An 18,120-nucleotide genomic window follows, 5' to 3' on the forward strand; every position below is an offset into this window, starting at 1 on the left:
TAATTTGAAAAAGCTATTTAAGTGGCCGGCCATATGGTGTTATTGGGCCTCACTTAATTTTGCAATTTTATCAAATTTTATCTCTATTTTCTCAAAAACGCTAATTTTCCAATTCTAACCTTTTAAATGCCAAAACTAATTATTTAATAACTAAAATACATTATTAAATAATATTGTCATTTAATTTAATTATTAATTAGACATATAAAGTCCATTAATAAATAAATAAACCTAGAAAACTCTTTTCCTTACAATTTCACCCCTGCTTAGTGAAAATTCATAAAATCGGACATAGTCTAACTTTAGAATTATAATTGATCAATCACGAATCAATTAATGAGTCTTACAAGCAGAATGTTCTCAACTAGAATGGGGACCATGGATCTATATGCTGAACTTCCAATAAGTGAACCAAATTTACCAAGTAAATTCCTACTTATTAATTCTTCGTTGAATCCACTCTTAGAACTTAGAATTGCACTCTCAGACTTATATAGAGCATATTGTATGTTTCACGATATCAATATACTATCTCATTTAACCATTGTTATAATCTTATTGTGATTTAAAGATCCTCTATATAGATGATTTACATCGAGATGGGATTTCTTTACCGTTCTCACCCCTCAATGTATTTTGCCCCTTAAAACACTTAGGTACCTGTAAATGGTGTTTAGTGATCTAATAATTAGTCAGTTAAACAAGAGCTCATCCATTTACTTCTATTTGCTAAGCTCGAAGGGAATCATCACTTAACTTCTATACACCAGTAGAAGCTATAGATTCCATATTTATGTTCAGCACTCCCACTCAATCATACTATCATGTTCCCAAAATATACGTATTACCCTGACCAAAAGGTAGGCTTAACTAATAAATCTAAGAACATGAATAGCACTCCTGAGTTGAGCCCAAGCATATCAGGATTTAGATTCTTTTCAATCTTAAGATCAACTACTGATATTGACTTGGAAAGATATGTATAACGGTAATTTTGTAATATCTTAACTTAGTTGCAATATCGGTCCAGTCCAATGTATACTCCATACATTCGAAACTAGTATACTTTACTAATGTCCTGGAAAGAACATAACACTTACTCCAAGTGTAAGTACACATCATCGCTGATTATCACATTAGTGTAAATCCAATAACACTGATGAAATAGGGACCAAAACTTTTGATTCATATGATCACAATCACATTCCACTGTGTTGACGATACTGTAATTGTGAATAAACATATGATCTGGATTTAACTGATTTTGTGTGTATGAATGTCATAAACATATTAAACATATTAAACCATTAGCATGTAGAATTCATGCAAACATCAATCACTTCTAATTTCTTTTATTGATAACTAATCAGATTGTAAAGAGTTTTATTTAGGGCATAAAACCCAACAAACTCCCACTTGCACTAATATAAAACAAACTGCGCAAATAGGTCAATCTGATGTCTTGATCTTCAGATCAAGTGTAGTATATTTGAATCCACCCAAACTTCTGGAAACTAGTTCATAAATACTCTTATGAAACATCCTTTACTATATGCTTTACTCATCAAGGGATACTGAAATCTTTACTGTTTTAAAAGTACATCTGAATTAACAGAGGACATATCTCTCATATTTTAAAATATGTAATTGAGATAATACAGTGTAGACTTTTCTTCAGTGATATAACTTTCTGGTATTTTCGAATAGACCAAGTTATAGTTCTTCTCTGGTAGAGCTTGAATTATTATACAATAATTCCTCCACCCCCAAAGTAAGCACCATCTCATATAGAATTTCGAAATTAGATGGTGAGATACAGGGACAACTGATACACAGTTCCTTAATATCTGACATATAGATCACTTTCATAAATCCTTCTTGAATATCTTCTAATATTCCCTATTTGATTACATCTCAGATAGCTCCCACTCAATAGCAGATGTCTGGTTAAATAATACTTTTAACCTCTGATTGTTTAGAGAGTTACCTAGTTGTGACTTTTGTATTAGTCTGAAACTTTAAGTCAAGACTAAGTCATCAACATAGCAGACTAGTATTTGAAGTGAAAAATACATGCCAGAGATAAAGTAATCAAAATTAAGATACCATCAAAATTTTATGAGGATTAAGAATTCTTGGTTCATGTCATTTGAATGGACTGAACTATAGTTCTTTATCTTATTCTCATAATTCTGACAAGCTATTCCTTTCCATGTGAATGGTTAGATTTTCTTTTCAGTAGTGTTCTTAAGTACCTATCACAATTATCAACCTAATGAAGATGGGTATAGAATTTTAAAATTCTCCCACTCAATTAAGGTAGTGTGAAACTTTAACAAAGAACTTTCAAAGGTATCAAACTCTTACTTACAATAGTAAAATCGAAATGGAACATACAATCAAGATCAAGAATTTATATTGACAATAGCTGACTCATTATATTACTTCTATGTTTAAACAAGATATGTGTTTCATAGGGAATTGTGGAATAGACTCCACCCCTAAGAATATACATATAGGGTAGTATGGATAACCTCCACCCCTAAGTATATAGAGATTATGATCCACCCCTAAAGGTTGTAAAGATCATGATTCTCTAAGTGTGATAGAGTTTATGTGGAGTTGAATACTATCCAGAGTTCATTAGATATAAAAGATCGTTGAACTGCATAGTTTTCTTAACTTTTCTCCACCCCTATCAGATCATAAGATCTTTTTATTAAACAAATTCTTAATAATTGTATGAGAATTAACAATTATTGATAAACATAGAAATAATTTCTAGTGTTTATATAATATAACTCTATGAAGAGTTGTAAATATTATAGAATTTGCATCAATAATAAAAACACTTACACATATAAACATACAAATATAATGTGGTAATAATTGATGAAGATAAAATTAAATGAAGCTCAATCTCATAAATTGCAATAGGGAATTTCGAAAAAAAATACTTTATTAATAATAAAAAAAAATGTATTGCAACAATATGAGAGAAACAGGGATAAATATCCCTAACTAAAATTTGAAATCCAAATTGTTTTTAAACTAAAACAATTAATTCAAAAAATTGAAGAGCTTCATCTTCATCTGGACGATTTCACCCTTGGTCCAGCTTTCTGATCCAACTCAATTGAGTTCAAGTAGCTTGGCCTATAAGAAGAAGAAAACAAATAAACAAAGTTAGTCCAGAATCATATATCCAATTGGATAATAATTCACTAAAACTCTTAAAGTTTATAAATGGAAATACCTTGTTTCTTTGCAAGAAGTTTAGGACACTGGGGTTTCCAATGACCTTTTTCATTGCAGTGGAAACATTTTCCTTTAAGTGTAGCATCACCAGAAGGAGCAGCCTTTTTCATGGCTTTTGTTCGCTTCTTGGTGTTCTTCCACTTCTTCTTCGATTTGGGCTTTGAAGCAGAGGCAACATTTGCTTCAGGTTTCATCGTCCCATTACCATTACCAGGATTATGAGGTTTACTCCCTTTCTTCTTGGGTCCTCCAATCAAATTTTCATAAGTTTGAAGGTCATTGACTAATTCATGAAAGTCAATTTCCTTCTTATTCATGACATAATTTGATGTGTATGGTAGAAATGCTGGAGTCAGGCTATTCAAGATAAGACTAACTTGAGTAGCATTGTCCATTTCAGCACCATGATCCTGGGCTTCTTGGAAATAACTGGACATGAGGAGAACATGATCACGCACGTTTTGATGAGGTTCCATCCGTGCGTTAATGTACTTCTTAGTCGCGTCAAAGCGTGACTGAAGCGATGCCTTACCGAATAGCTCATTTAACTTCGTCATAACTTCAGCAGCCTTCTCAGTTTTAGAAAACCGAGTTTTGAGGGTGTCAACCATGCTAGAAAGCATAAAGTATAGAGCTTTGTCATTTGCTTTCTGCCAACGCTCATACTTTTCTTTCACAGCTTTGGTTGCATTGTCCCCAGGCACTTCAGGTGACGACTCAGTTAAAACAAACAAGGCACTTTCTCCTATGAGAGCAATATTAATGTTCTCATTCCATTTATTAAAGTTAGATCCATTCAGCTTGTTTTCAGTCAACAGTGATAACATGGGATTCATTTTGACAAAACAGGATACTACAAAATAATAGAAATCAACAAATAGAAATTAATAATGGTTTAACACACAAAATCAATTCAGAAATTATAAGCACATAGCAAGTAGGAATGATATGAGAAAATACTTAAAAAATTCAATCCTAAATAATTTCCAAGGTTTTCAATAAACTGATATCAGTGTCCCGTTTAGGCGAGAGTCAAAGCTACCATCCATTGAATAGAGTTGTCAGCTCATCTAAAATGTTAAACATTCTAGCAACCTTTTATTCGATCAAGATCAGAATCCAGCGTTGTCCCGTTTAGGCGAGAGTCAAGGCTATTCTATCTCATGAGCTTCTACCATTGTTTCGCAATTTGCAAGTCAAATATGGTCGCCACCATTAGGGTGATCTATACCATATAAAACACTTACAAACCACTTATCATGCGAGATTAAACGGTGCGAAATTGCTAATGAACGTTCCTCCATTAGGGAGGATTACTCACTAAAACAAACGCGGTGTAAAATCCACAATGGAGATCGAATATCTTAATAATAATAAAGCTCATTGTTTAAAATGTATTTTCTTTATTATTCTAATAAATAAATCTCATTAAATTCTATTTAAGAATTAAAATTCAAAAATAAGAATTTAATATAATATTTATAAAATTATACTTAGATGGTGATTGAAATAAAATTAATTATTTCCATCTTAGTAATAATCTTAAATATAAATATTAAGGAAATTAATTTAAGTTGAATTAAATAAATAATTAGCAACTTAAAAATTTCCTTTGAGAATATATTTATTGGATTCGAAAATTTAAAGTATATAAAAATACAATTTTCGAAAATAATAAAAAATAGAAAAGAAATACTTCAAGCAAAAATATCACCTATCTAGATATTCTTTTGACTAGTTAATTCAATTTCTAATAATATATATATTTTAAATTCACTTATTTTAAATTAATCAATTAAATGAAAAAATCATTGATTGTAGTTGGTCCAAGAATTAATTAAAATAAATAATTAATTTACAACTCAATCTATTTTTCAAAAATTCGAAAATATTGCATAATTAAAATGCAAATTTCGAAATTGATTAATAAAATAAAGAAAAATATATATATTGAGAATTATTTAAATTTAAGTTGAAAAATTAAATTTCAACCTAAAAATAATTTTCTATTTAATTAAGTGTCATGAAAAATCAATAAATATTTAAGTATCATGATGAAAATCAACTTAGATATTTAGATTTTTCAAGTTAATTAAATGTATTAAATTCAAGAAATAATAATTAAGTGTAGAGAAGGCTTAATTATTAATTTCTATTTAATACTAGGAAAAATATACTTAATAAAATTGTACCAAAATTAATTATTTAAATAATTAATTTCACAAAAGTATAGTATTTTCCTATTTAAATATTAGAAATAATAAGTAGTCTAGAAATTACCATCTAGAAAATATCTTATTTGACTAAGTATCTTTTCAAAATTTGAAAAATATCTAATTTAAGTTATATAGAAAAAATCTAAAACTTAAATAATTTCAAATCTAGATTTAATTAAATATCACAAATTAAGTTGTAACCACTTAATTTGAAGATATCTTTTTAAAGTTAATATTTGAAAAGATATTAACCAAAAAAAAATATCTAAGATATTCCATTTCAAGTTAATATTTGAAAAGATATTAACTTAAAAAATATCTTAAGAATCTTTAATAACTAATGCCTAAGATTTCTCAACTTGATTTAAAATTTAAATCAAATATTCAAATTTAAGTTAGTTAAGAAAAATCAGTTGATACAACTAATTTATAACTTAAATAGGAATATTTAATTAAATAAGCTCCAGAAAGAATCTTAGTTAGTTAAAATTCTATATTTAATTAAATACAAGAAAAATACAAATAGTTTGTCTAGAAATAATATCTAAAACTAAAAGTGTTTTTCTTAAAATTAACTTTAAAATATTAAAATGAAAATAAATTTCATATATTTTAAAAGTTAATTATGTTGCTAATTCAATTTTATTAGGTCAAACTAATATAATTAACCTAGTACAGTTATTCAAATCAGGCAAATGGGCCTTCACAATTGGGGTAGTTCATGTGAGGGGGTGCTGGGTTCAGTATGTCGTACCCACTTCTATGGCACCCAACTCTCACACAAGGCCCAAAAGAGAGGAATTTAACCTTAAAATAAATAACTGTTATTAATTGAATAGGTCCAATAACTAAATGGACCTAAATAAAATCTATCATGGTGTGACATTTTATTTAGCAACAACCTATATGTATCTATATTAGTAAAATAAACACATAGGCTCACACAGGCACACTTTGGATGGATCCTATCATGTTGCTAGGTCATACACAGATGAAAGAAGATTGTAAAATTTACCTGTTACAAATTATTAACTTGACCAAGGGAGCCATCAGATCATTAGATCTGGCAAAAGGTAACCATGGCTATTTGCAATCAAGTAATAATAGGTTTTGAAAACTTACACACAAGCTAAAACCATATACTCCTGCAACAAGGTTAGCTAGATAGTTGGAAGTAGGATTTATTTAATTTTAAATAAATAATTTCGAAAAATAAATAATTAAAAAAAATATTTTAATTTTCGAAAAATATAAAATAAAATTAAAAAAAATTAATTTCGGAAATAAAAAAAATTTCGAAATTTTAAAAAAAAAATTAAAATTAAACCTACTTTTTGAAAAATTAGGTTTCAACCAACCTAAATATCATTTCAAAATTTGCTAACTACTTTTAAAAATTAAATGTTATTTTAAAAATAAAAATTAGAAAAGATAAATAAAATATCTTTTCAGATTTTAAATTTAATTTAAATAAATAAAATAACAAAATTTAAAAAGTTAGCAAAATATCTTATATCTATTTAAAATTACATGATTATAAATATCTTATTTTAAATTTAAATAAGGTCAAAATATCTAAAAAGATTTAAAAAATCTTAAAAGATAAGATATTTTTTTAAAATATCTTAAAAGATAAGATATTTTTAAATATCTTAAAAAAAATATTATAAATATCTTAAAAGATAAGATATTTTTAAATATCTTAAAAGATATTATAAATATCTCAAAAGATATTATAAATATCTTAAAAAATCTGACCTTAAATTTAAAAAAAATATAATCAAATTTAAAAATAAGATAAATTTTTAAGCAAAAAGATAAATACTAATTCTATTCAAATTCAAATTACACTAATATCTTGAATTAAATTAAAAAAATATTAAATTAATTCAAAATGATAATTAGAATTGAATTAGGAATAGTAATAGTATATATATTAAACCATACAAAAAATTGGAAGTTAATTCCATGAAAAGGTATGAAAAATTGAAGAAAATAGAAAAAATTCGAAACTGTACGGACAGTTCTGCGATCGCAGGAAACTATCAAGACAAATGCACGATTTTGTCAAATCTTCAAAAAATCATAACTAATTCAAATAAAATCCAAATTGAGTTCTGTAAAAGGCTAACTTGCTTAATTTTTTCCATACTATCCAATAAAAATAATTCCAGAACCGAAATAACAATTATTTTTCACGAAAATTTCACAAACATCAATCAATCATCAAATAACACTCAATACAACATGATACCATCCAAAGAACATACAAACAATCGTTTTAAAGTCCAAATTACATGCAAGTAAATCAATTAACCTGGCTCTGATACCAGTTGTTGGGAATTATTTTACCAGGATCTTAGATCTACTCACAAGTATGTTTATTAACATCCTAAATATGAACTTTCTAAAACGATAAAATAAACACATATAAAGTTAAGAAAACCTTACATTGATGCACGAATAAATGTCTCCTTCCACTCGTATCTCTAACCCTTGATTCCTTTCGTAGCGAGTATAATCAAGATCTGAGCCCGAATCTCCTTCTTCTTCAAGCTTTGATCCTTCACAGTCTTCCAATCTATGATTGAGTTACTGCTTGCTGTGTGTGGGCACTTACTCTTTCACTAGGGTCACGAAAAAGATGAACGGAAAAGAGAGAGAGAGATTTCGGCCAAGGTAGAGAGTGAGGAAGGCTCAGTTTTTCTGAAGAGAGAAATTTCTGTCAGAAAGGCTAATGAAAGCATGTGTTGTGAATGAGCCATCACTTTCTATTTATAGGCAACTACTAGGTCTAGGTTTAGAATTATTTGGCATTAAAATAATGAAAATAATAATTTGAAAAAGCTATTTAAGTTGCCGGCCATATGGTGTTATTGGGCCTCACTTAATTTTGCAATTTTATCAAATTTTATCTCTATTTTCTCAAAAATGCCAATTTTCCAATTCTAACCTTTTAAATGCCAAAACTAATTATTTAATAACTAAAATACATTATTAAATAATATTGTCATTTAATTTAATTATTAATTAGACATATAAAGTCCATTAATAAATAAATAAACCTAGAAAACTCTTTTCCTTACAATTTCACCCCTGCTTAGTGAAAATTCATAAAATCGGACATAGTCTAACTTTAGAATTATAATTGATCAATCACGAATCAATTAATGAGTCTTACAAGCAGAATGTTCTCAACTAGAATGGGGACCATGGATCTATATGCTGAGCTTCCAATAAGTGAACCAAATTTACCAAGTAAATTCCTACTTATTAATTCTTCGTTGAATCCACTCTTAGAACTTAGAATTGCACTCTCAGACTTATATAGAGCATATTGTATGTTTCACGATATCAATATACTATCTCATTTAACCATTGTTATAATCTTATTGTGATTTAAAAATCCTCTATATAGATGATTTACATCGAGATGGGATTTCTTTACCGTTCTCACCCCTCAATGTATTTTGCCCCTTAAAACACTTAGCTACCTGTAAATGGTGTTTAGTGATCTAATAATTAGTCAGTTAAACAAGAGCTCATCCATTTACTTCTATTTGCTAAGCTCGAAGGGAATCATCACTTAACTTCTATACACCAGTAGAAGCTATAGATTCCATATTTATGTTCAGCACTCCCACTCAATCATACTATCATGTTCCCAAAATATACGTATTACCCTGACCCAAAGGTAGGCTTAACTAATAAATCTAAGAACATGAATAGCACTCCTGAGTTGAGCCCAAGCATATCAGGATTTAGATTCTTTTCAATCTTAAGATCAACTACTGATATTGACTTGGAAAGATATGTATAACGGTAAGTTTGTAATATCTTAACTTAGTTGCAATATCGGTCCAGTCCAATGTATACTCCATAAATTCGAAACTAGTATACTTTACTAATGTCCTGGAAAGAACATAACACTTACTCCAAGTGTAAGTACACATCATCGCTGATTATCACATTAGTGTAAATCCAATAACACTGATGAAACAGGGACCAAAACTTTTGATTCATATGATCACAATCACATTCCACTGTGTTGACGATACTGTAATTGTGAATAAACATATGATCTGGATTTAACTAATTTTGTGTGTATGAATGTCATAAACATATTAAACATATTAAACCATTAGCATGTAGAATTCATGCAAACATCAATCACTTCTAATTTCTTTTATTGATAACTAATCAGATTGTAAAGAGTTTTATTTAGGGCATAAAACCCAACACATATTTAGGGTGTTAATCAACATACTTGTAAGTAGATCTAAGATCATGGTAAAATAATTTCCATCACTTTCATCTCCCATCACCACGTTCAACCTCCATTCACAAAAATCGCCACCAGCAAGCTAACCCGAAGCCATTACGTGAATCCCCCACCACCAAGAGATCCACCTAGTCGACCCCACTCCAGCTCCGACTCTGTTCGCACACACACTAGTACACCACTGGCAACCGAGGAAGCAAACAAGCACCTCCATTTCACCATTCCAGTCGACACCATCCGAGCCCCGTTCATCCAATAGCACCCAGCAATCTTCTCGTCAACTCAAACTCCGAGAACCCAAAACTCAAGCTCCGCTTGACTCCGAACCAGTCGAGTAAAGCACCATCATCAACGGCTCATTCGACTCTCCCTGATTTGTTGGTCAACCATTATTGTCATTTGGATTATACTTTTGCTATGGCAGTCAAGTATTTGTTTGATGTGTGAGTGATTTAGTTGATTGCCATGAATATTCTAAATTTCTTGATGAGAAATTGATAGTTGGGAATTATTGAAGTAGTTCATAATTTGTGTAGTTCTTTGATTTGTAATTGATATTTTGGAATGGTGTAGTTCATAATTGGTGGTGTGGCTTTGAAATTTTTCTGGAGTGACATAAGAATTTTGGTGTGAATGCTGTGAAGATGATTTGGTGTGGTTGGTCAGATTGGGGGATTTTTGAGCAAGATTGGATCATTGCTAGAGTATTGTATTGTTGGAATTAGGGGTGTGGTGCTGGATAGTTGTAAAGAAGACAAAGCAGAGAAGAAATTTGTTGTGTTGGGGTAGTGTGCAATTGAAAAAATAAAAGAAAAAGAAGAGAAAATGCCAAATGTCAAGAGGGTTGCCAACAGAAAAAAAACAAAAGTCACTTCATGAAATTCCTAAATTTCATTGCTAGGCAATCGAGACAAAGTATTACGATGAGGTGGACAATCGGGAATTTATATGGAGCGAGGATTAGTGGCAGATATAGAGGACATTGACGAGTTACCTGAATAGGTTAGTGAAATGGTTCATAAGAGGAATTGGGGACTTTTTGTCAAGCAGCGAGGACAGGCGGTAATGGAAGTTGTCAAAGAATTCTAGGCCAATTTTTTGTCCCAAGAATGGCATACTGAAGTGATTGTGCGTGAAGTACCGGTGTCATTCTCAGCTGAAGCAATCAACAACTTGTTTGGGTTACAATCAATCGAATGCCATTACTCCTCCCTCAAAGGTCAAGTGGGCGATTAGACATTGACTGACATGATGCTGTGATCACCAAGCCAGAGTCCGAGTGGGACCTCGATGATTATGGAAACCTTCGATTTCGGCGCACTGACTTGGAGCACGATCTGAAATGTCTTTACACATTCGTGCAAACCTCCCTATGCCCCACTTCACATGATTCCACTGTCAGCAGAGATCGTGCATGGATGCTGTACTGCATTAAGATGGGTTGGGATGTTGATGTAGTGGTTGTCGTAGCCCAAGAAATTGCCGATTGTGCGCAGCGGGGGAAAGGAAAATTATTTCTGCCAGTTACTATCATTGCTCTCTGTCGCGAGGCGGGTGTACCGATGTGGAACGAAGAAGGAGCATTGAATCCCCGGGGGCCTATCAGTTCTGGTCCACCACAAGCTCCGAAAACAACTCCTGCTTCCGCTTCGACCTCAGCCACGGAGCCTCCCGCAGATCGCTTTGCTCACTTTGAGCAAGTGCAACAGCAAATGTGTGGCCGTTTGCACGCTATGTGGGAATATGAGCAAAAGCGCGACGCAGTTATGGAGCGTGCATTTAGGAGGGTGACGCCACGATTTGAGCGCAAGTTCCTGCCGTTCCCTCAGCAAGTTCTCGACCCGTGGGCTGGGCCATCAGCTTCGAATCCGGAGGAGCCCCACGAGGACCCCGAGTAGAGGGAGTTTCCTAATACCTACGCTATTTTTCTGTTATGTGTCATTTTTAGTTTGTATTGTGCTAATTGTGTGTTGTGTTTTGTGTTTTAAAACTTTTATGTCATGTCATTTATGTGTTTGTTAGTTTGACATTGAGAGATTTACGAGGTTTTTATGTGGCCTAGTGTTCTGCCTGATGATGATATTTTCTGCTCATTCCATTTATGTTGCTGCCTAATTTTATATGTTGCATTTGCATGTTGAATTGTTGGATATCATGGATGTTTCTCCTTAGTCTCTCCTCAATAGTGAATACTTTTATTTTCCCACCATGCTTTGCATTTTTCATATGATTGCTGCATATATACTTTTAGCATCTAGAATTGGTTAGTGCATCTCCTTGAAGCGAAATCCTAGTTAGACTTGTCCCTTAGAAATGATTTAGGCCATCTTTGGACGTTTGAGCCTTTCTAACCTTCCCTATAAAATAAATTTTTCTCTAGTCACCCAAGTTTGAGTTGTTTAGCCTATTCTTGTTTTGCAACTTGATCATACATATCACACCAATCCTAATTTGCATTTCCACACATGTCCTAACTTAATTTCTCACTTGTCAAGAGCCAAGTTTCACATTAAGCTTGGGGTGAGTGCGATGAGTGTAGCTTGTGGCGAGCTAATTCAAGATTGTACTTTTAGCCACATTGGGGACAATGTTGGGTTGTAAGTTTGGGGTGGGGGAATTAGCTCACAAAGTACATTATTATGCACTTTCAATTAACCTTCTCTTGCTATCTATTATACAAGTATAATATAGTAATAATTTTGGGAAATTTTTATATATATATATATATACATTATATACATTAATATTACAAAAAAAAACGTTATATAAAAACAATCCATGGGTATGCCGTGACACGTCATCAAGCATACCGTCATTAGCTTCGATAATTTTGGAACCACCGACGATGAAGGAGACGCACCCACAATTCCATATTTCTCGGCCATCTCTGCGCGTGGTTCTGCTGATTAAAACAGAAAGCTATAAATACCATAGGAATAATACACGAAATCGAAAAACAGAAACCAAACCAAACTTGAACGAAAAAACACCATTGACGGAAACAGAGACCTCGACGAATCTGAAAATTAGAGAATCGATCATCATATCTCTCAAACCTGTTGCTGTATACAACAAGCAAATCATCATCTCTCTAATTCGACCTACAATTCAATGGATCAATAAACCTATGAGCTGATCACAACAAACAAAAAACGAAAACCAGAGATCGTTGCTTCGAGGAAGAAGAAGAAGTACGTCAACTACAACATCGAAAACTAAATCTGAATAAGGTACCTATTATACATTCGATACATACTACTGCTTATAACACATTACACCTTCCGATTCCTGAAAACACCTAAAAATGCATCATGTTTGTTAATTCTGTTAAACATGATTATTTGACAATTAATCAGTACTAATCAGATAGTTTACCAATTGTAATCATAACTGATAGTAAACTAATCAATACTAAGTACTTTAAAAAATAGAGTACACTATAAACCTTTGTAATTGTAATCGCTCCAATATTATAGTTCAACATATAGTCATCTAATTCGTAAAACTGCATATAGACCTTACTATAATAAATATAAAATTTAGTTTATGAACAGAACACCTATTCATATCACATGTTTATTATTTTTGTGTATACGTAATGTTTTAGTATACAATACTTAACATGATTAAACTAAAAAAATCACGCAGGAATATGGATGTTAGAACAGTGATTCTTTTTTACAATAGAACTTGGGTTGACAGAACAACATACGTTGATTATGAAGTTGAAGGTATACTAATTCCAACAGATTGTTCACATTATGAGCTTTCTCACATAGTATACGAAGCTTTGAATTTGGACAGAAACAAATATACGATTGATCTTCAATTTCAAGTAACGGAAGGCATACCACCAATAAGAATCAAAGATGATAGTGGATGCAAGTTTTTTGAACAAATACGAAGGAAAAATGATGATGAGACCAAATATCCTATCTGCGTTAACATCTCAACATCCACAACCGACAATGAACACAATGATAGAGTAAACTATACCTACAATGGGGAAACTAGTTTACAAACAAGGCAACTGCTACCAACAAGAACAGAATATGCAACAAAGATGGCAGATTATGTGATTGAACAAACTCAAAAATCGATGGAAGAAAGCTCCGAAGCAAATCAAATAATTTCAAATCCTCAAGTTGTTGAAATACACATTGGCCAAGTTTTTGCAAACAAGGAAACCCTCCAACAAGCAGTAAGCCTTCACTCAATAAGATACAATCAACCTTTCAAGGTAAAAAGATCATCAAAACTAGACTATAAACTAGTCTGTATTGATGATAACTGCAACTGGACATTCTTAGCATCAAAACATGGAAAGACTGACATGTTTATCACAAGAAAAATAGAGCATACTCATACATGTTCATTGGACATTACTTCTGGAGACCATCCTCAAGCTACAAGCAACCTGGTTGGAAAGGTTATAAAAAACAAGTTTGTAAACCCAAAAAGAGATTACACTCCAACAGAAATTGTGGATGACATGGCAGATGATTACAGTGTCTCTATTGTTGGGTTTTATGCCCTAAATAAAACTCATTTCAATATAATCAGATTTACTTATTAATATAGATCAGAAATAACATTTAATGTTGCATGGTTCACATGATTTATTTCATGATTATATGTACATAATGTATAAATTCATCTGAAACCCTTTTCACATACTTGATCCTGTTTATTGTGCCGTCAACACATTGGAAAGTAAACATGACTATGTGAATAAAGTTTCCTAGATTTATCAGACACAGGGTTTTACTGATATGATAATCTACAACAAGAGTTTACTTGTATTTGGAGAAATACTATGTTCTTTCCAGAACATTGGTTAAAGTAAAGCTCAGGTTGGATGCATGGAGTATGCATCGGAAGGGACCGATATTGAACTTTGACTTAGATTTATTAAAATTACCGTAATATCTATTCAAGTCAATATCGCCTAGTTGATCCTAGATCAAATGATCTTAATCCTGTTATGATTAGGCTCAATCTTGAAAGGCTATTCGTGTTCTTTGATTTGTTAGTTAAGCCTACTTTTAGGTCAGGGTGATACATACATTTTGGGAACACGGTAGTGCAATTGAGTGGGAGCGCTAGCATAAACATGGAATCTATAGCTTCTATCTGGCGAATAGTAAGCAAAGGATGATCTCCTTCGAGCTTGACCAAACGAAAATAAATGGTGGAGATCTCATTTCACATAAGCTGAAATATCATTTATACGGGGTCAAGTGTTTTAAGGATAAAATACATAGTAGGGTGTTACGGTAATTTAATCCCTTTACTGTGTAGATCATTCATATAGAGGATAATTGATCAAATTAGGATTATAACAATGGATAACTAATGATGTGTCTATATGGTGGAACATATAGAGCATTCTATATACTGAGAGTGCAATTCTAAGTTCTATGCGTGGATTCAACGAAGAATTAATAAGTTAGTGAATTTTAGTAATAAATTCTTGATCTACTTATTGGAAGCTCGGTTATATAGACCCATGGTCCCCCCACTAGTTGAGATAATATTACTTGTAAGACTCATGTAATTGGTTTTGATTAATCAATTATAATTCTCAAATTAGACTATGTCTATTTGTTAATTTTTCACTAAGTAAGGGCAAAATTGTAAAGAAAGAGTTTATAGGGGCATATTTGTTAATTATGATACTTTGTATGGTTCAATTAATAAATATGATAAATGACAATATTATTTAATAATTATTTATAGTTATTAAATAGTTAGAATTGGCATTTAAATGGTTGAATTTGGAAATTGGCGTTTTTGAGAAAATCAGATGCAGAAAAGATAAAACTGCAAAATTGCAAAAAGTGAGGCCCAAATCCACTAGTATAGGGCCAGCCACTTTTGTAGGAAATTTAAACTGATATTTTCATTATTTTAATGCCAAATAATTCAAACCTAACCCTAGTGGAATGCTATAAATAGATAGTGAAGGCTTCAGGAAAATTAGACTTTTCTTCAGACTTTCTGAATCAGAAAAAACTGAGCCTTCTCTCTCCCTATCTTTAGCTGACCACTCTCTCTCTTCTTCCTTAGAATTTCGAAATTCTTAGTGTATGAGTAGTGCCCACACACATCAAGTGATACCTTAATCATAGTGAGGAAGATCGTGAAGAAAGATCATCAGCAAAGGAGTTTCGGCATCAAAGATTCAGAGAAAGAGATCCAGGTTCAGATATTGATAATGCTCTGCTACAGAAAGGAATCAAGGGCTAGATATCTGAACAGAAGGAGTCATATTATTCCGCTGCACCCAATGTAAGGTTTCCTAAACTTTATATGTGTTTATTTTATCGTTTTAGAAAGTTCATATTTAGGATGTTAATAAACATACTTGTGAGTAGATCTAAGATCCTGGTAAAATAAATTCCAACATCTATATCTTACCAAAAAGCATGGAGAGCTAGAGAAAAGGCAATTGTGGATGCTCGTCGCTGCCCACAAGAATCATACAGTGAGATACCATCAATTTTATACATGATGCAAATATCAAACCCAGGTAATAAAATACTTCGTCAACATAAAGTAATAATATGCTACATAGGTATTTATACTATAAACTAATTGGTTACTTTTGAAACAGGAACAATTACAGACCTAGTAACAGATGAAGATAACAAATTCAAATATCTATACTTTGCAGTAGGTGCTTCAATAAAAGGTTGGCAACACTGTACACCAATAATAGTCACGGATGGAACCTTTTTAACAAACCAACATGGAGGCACTTTGTTGATAGCAAGTGCACAAAATGCAAATAGACATATATTCCCACTTGCATTTGCAGTAGTAGATTCCGAAAATGACAGCTCTTAGGAATGGTTTCTTCACAAAATAAAGGAAACTTATGGCGAAAGAGAAGGTCAATGCATCGTATCAGATAGACATGAGAGTATACTAAAAGCAGTAAAAGAGACATTTCCAGATATAATGCATGGGGTATGTTGTTACCATTTGATGAAGAATATAAAAATGAAATTCAAAAAAGGAAGTGATGACCTCAAGATTGCATTTAATAGTGCATCTAAAGCTTACAACATAGAAGATTTTGAAAAGAGCATGCAAGACTTGGACAATATAGATGTAAGAATAAGAGATTACTTGGTGAATGAAATTGGTGTCGAAAAGTGGACAAGACTATATGGCATGAACAGGAGATACAAAACAATGACATCAAATATTGCCGAATCAGTCAATGCAGCCTTGAAAGCAGTAAGAGACCTACCCATCGCAACTCTACTAGAATGCCTACATTCATTGGTGCAAAGATGGTATTGGGAAAACAAGAATAGAGCCCAAAAAACTACAACAACACTGGCAAAAATACCTGAAAAAACATTAAAGAAACAAAGAGATATGAGTTTAAAGTACAAGGTAATTATATATACAGAAAAATAAAAATTGCTTACAAACATATTTACTCTGTTGTAAACTTAATAATGGTTTACTTGATTAATATAGGTTGAAACAGCAAATCTTCTGGTATACCAAGTACACGACAACAACATGTCTCACATAGTAAACTTGGAGAACAAAACATGCAGCTGCCAACGATTTGAATATGATGAAATACCTTGCTCTCATGCAATGGCTGTACTAAGCAAAAGGAACCTGTCTTGCTACAAATATTGCTCATACTACTACACCAAAGAAGCTTTTATGGCAACATATGAAGACAGTATACTCCCATTAGGTGAGGCAACATCATGGAATATACCAGATTTAATAAAAAATATTGTAGTCCTCCCACCTAAACATAAGAGAGCTGCCGGAAGACCAAAGAAACAACGATACAAAAATGGACTTGAAGCAAAAGCACAAGTGGTATGCGATCAATGTCGCCAAAAAGGACACAACAAAAGATCATGTAAAAATGACCCACTACTAAAACCACCAAGAAAAAGAAAAAGATCATAAGATCTTGAGGGAAAATAAATAAATGTTGGTGTAACCATCAAACATGGTTACTAAATAAGCAGTATACAAAAACAGTTTACAATGATAATTGTTAGTTGATAAAGCTTTTCAATGTATTATTACCAACTTTTAATAAAATGATTACAATTCGCTTAGATTCAAGTAAGTTTTTTCTTGCCTCCTCTATATGAAATAATATGTTAAAAATAACAAGTTACCAAATATATGTACAGTTACTAACTGTAATTAATTTACAACCATTTTAATGGTTAATAATCGCATTGGTTTATACCACTTATAATGGTATACATAAATGTCATTGGTTTATAAGATCAAACAAAATTAAACAAATATCACATAAAAAAAGCCAGAACACTAAAACTAATTTCTAAATCCAAAAGATTAACATATTGT

General features: G+C 31.8%; 2 protein-coding genes across 2 annotated transcripts; both read left to right on the forward strand.

The window, feature by feature from the left end:
- Positions 1-13,408: 13,408 nt before the first annotated feature.
- Positions 13,409-16,605, forward strand: LOC115696595 (uncharacterized). The gene is made up of 3 exons (XM_030623488.2): positions 13,409-14,280; positions 16,197-16,288; positions 16,373-16,605. Exons 1-3 carry the CDS (start codon positions 13,409-13,411, stop codon positions 16,603-16,605), a joined length of 1,197 nt encoding a protein of 398 aa, XP_030479348.2.
- A 156-nt stretch (positions 16,606-16,761) lies between these two features.
- LOC133039705 (uncharacterized) lies at positions 16,762-17,706 on the forward strand. The gene is made up of 2 exons (XM_061118625.1): positions 16,762-17,163; positions 17,251-17,706. Exons 1-2 carry the CDS (start codon positions 16,762-16,764, stop codon positions 17,704-17,706), a joined length of 858 nt encoding a protein of 285 aa, XP_060974608.1.
- The last annotated feature ends 414 nt before the right edge of the window (positions 17,707-18,120 follow it).

The sequence above is a fragment of the Cannabis sativa genome, chromosome 7 (assembly GCF_029168945.1).
Source record: "Cannabis sativa cultivar Pink pepper isolate KNU-18-1 chromosome 7, ASM2916894v1, whole genome shotgun sequence".
In the NCBI taxonomy this organism is placed as follows: domain Eukaryota; kingdom Viridiplantae; phylum Streptophyta; class Magnoliopsida; order Rosales; family Cannabaceae; genus Cannabis; species Cannabis sativa.

Bases quoted from the DNA above. Each gene is read 5' to 3' on its own strand.
- LOC133039705 (XM_061118625.1), top strand. From the start codon at position 16,762: ATGAAATTCAAAAAAGGAAGTGATGACCTCAAGATTGCATTTAATAGT. The intron at 17,164-17,250 runs GTAATTATATAT...TGATTAATATAG, and splicing joins ATATGAGTTTAAAGTACAAG to GTTGAAACAGCAAATCTTCT.
- LOC115696595 (XM_030623488.2), top strand. From the start codon at position 13,409: ATGGATGTTAGAACAGTGATTCTTTTTTACAATAGAACTTGGGTTGAC. The intron at 14,281-16,196 runs GTTTTATGCCCT...ATGGAGAGCTAG, and splicing joins TACAGTGTCTCTATTGTTGG to AGAAAAGGCAATTGTGGATG. The intron at 16,289-16,372 runs GTAATAAAATAC...CTTTTGAAACAG, and splicing joins GATGCAAATATCAAACCCAG to GAACAATTACAGACCTAGTA.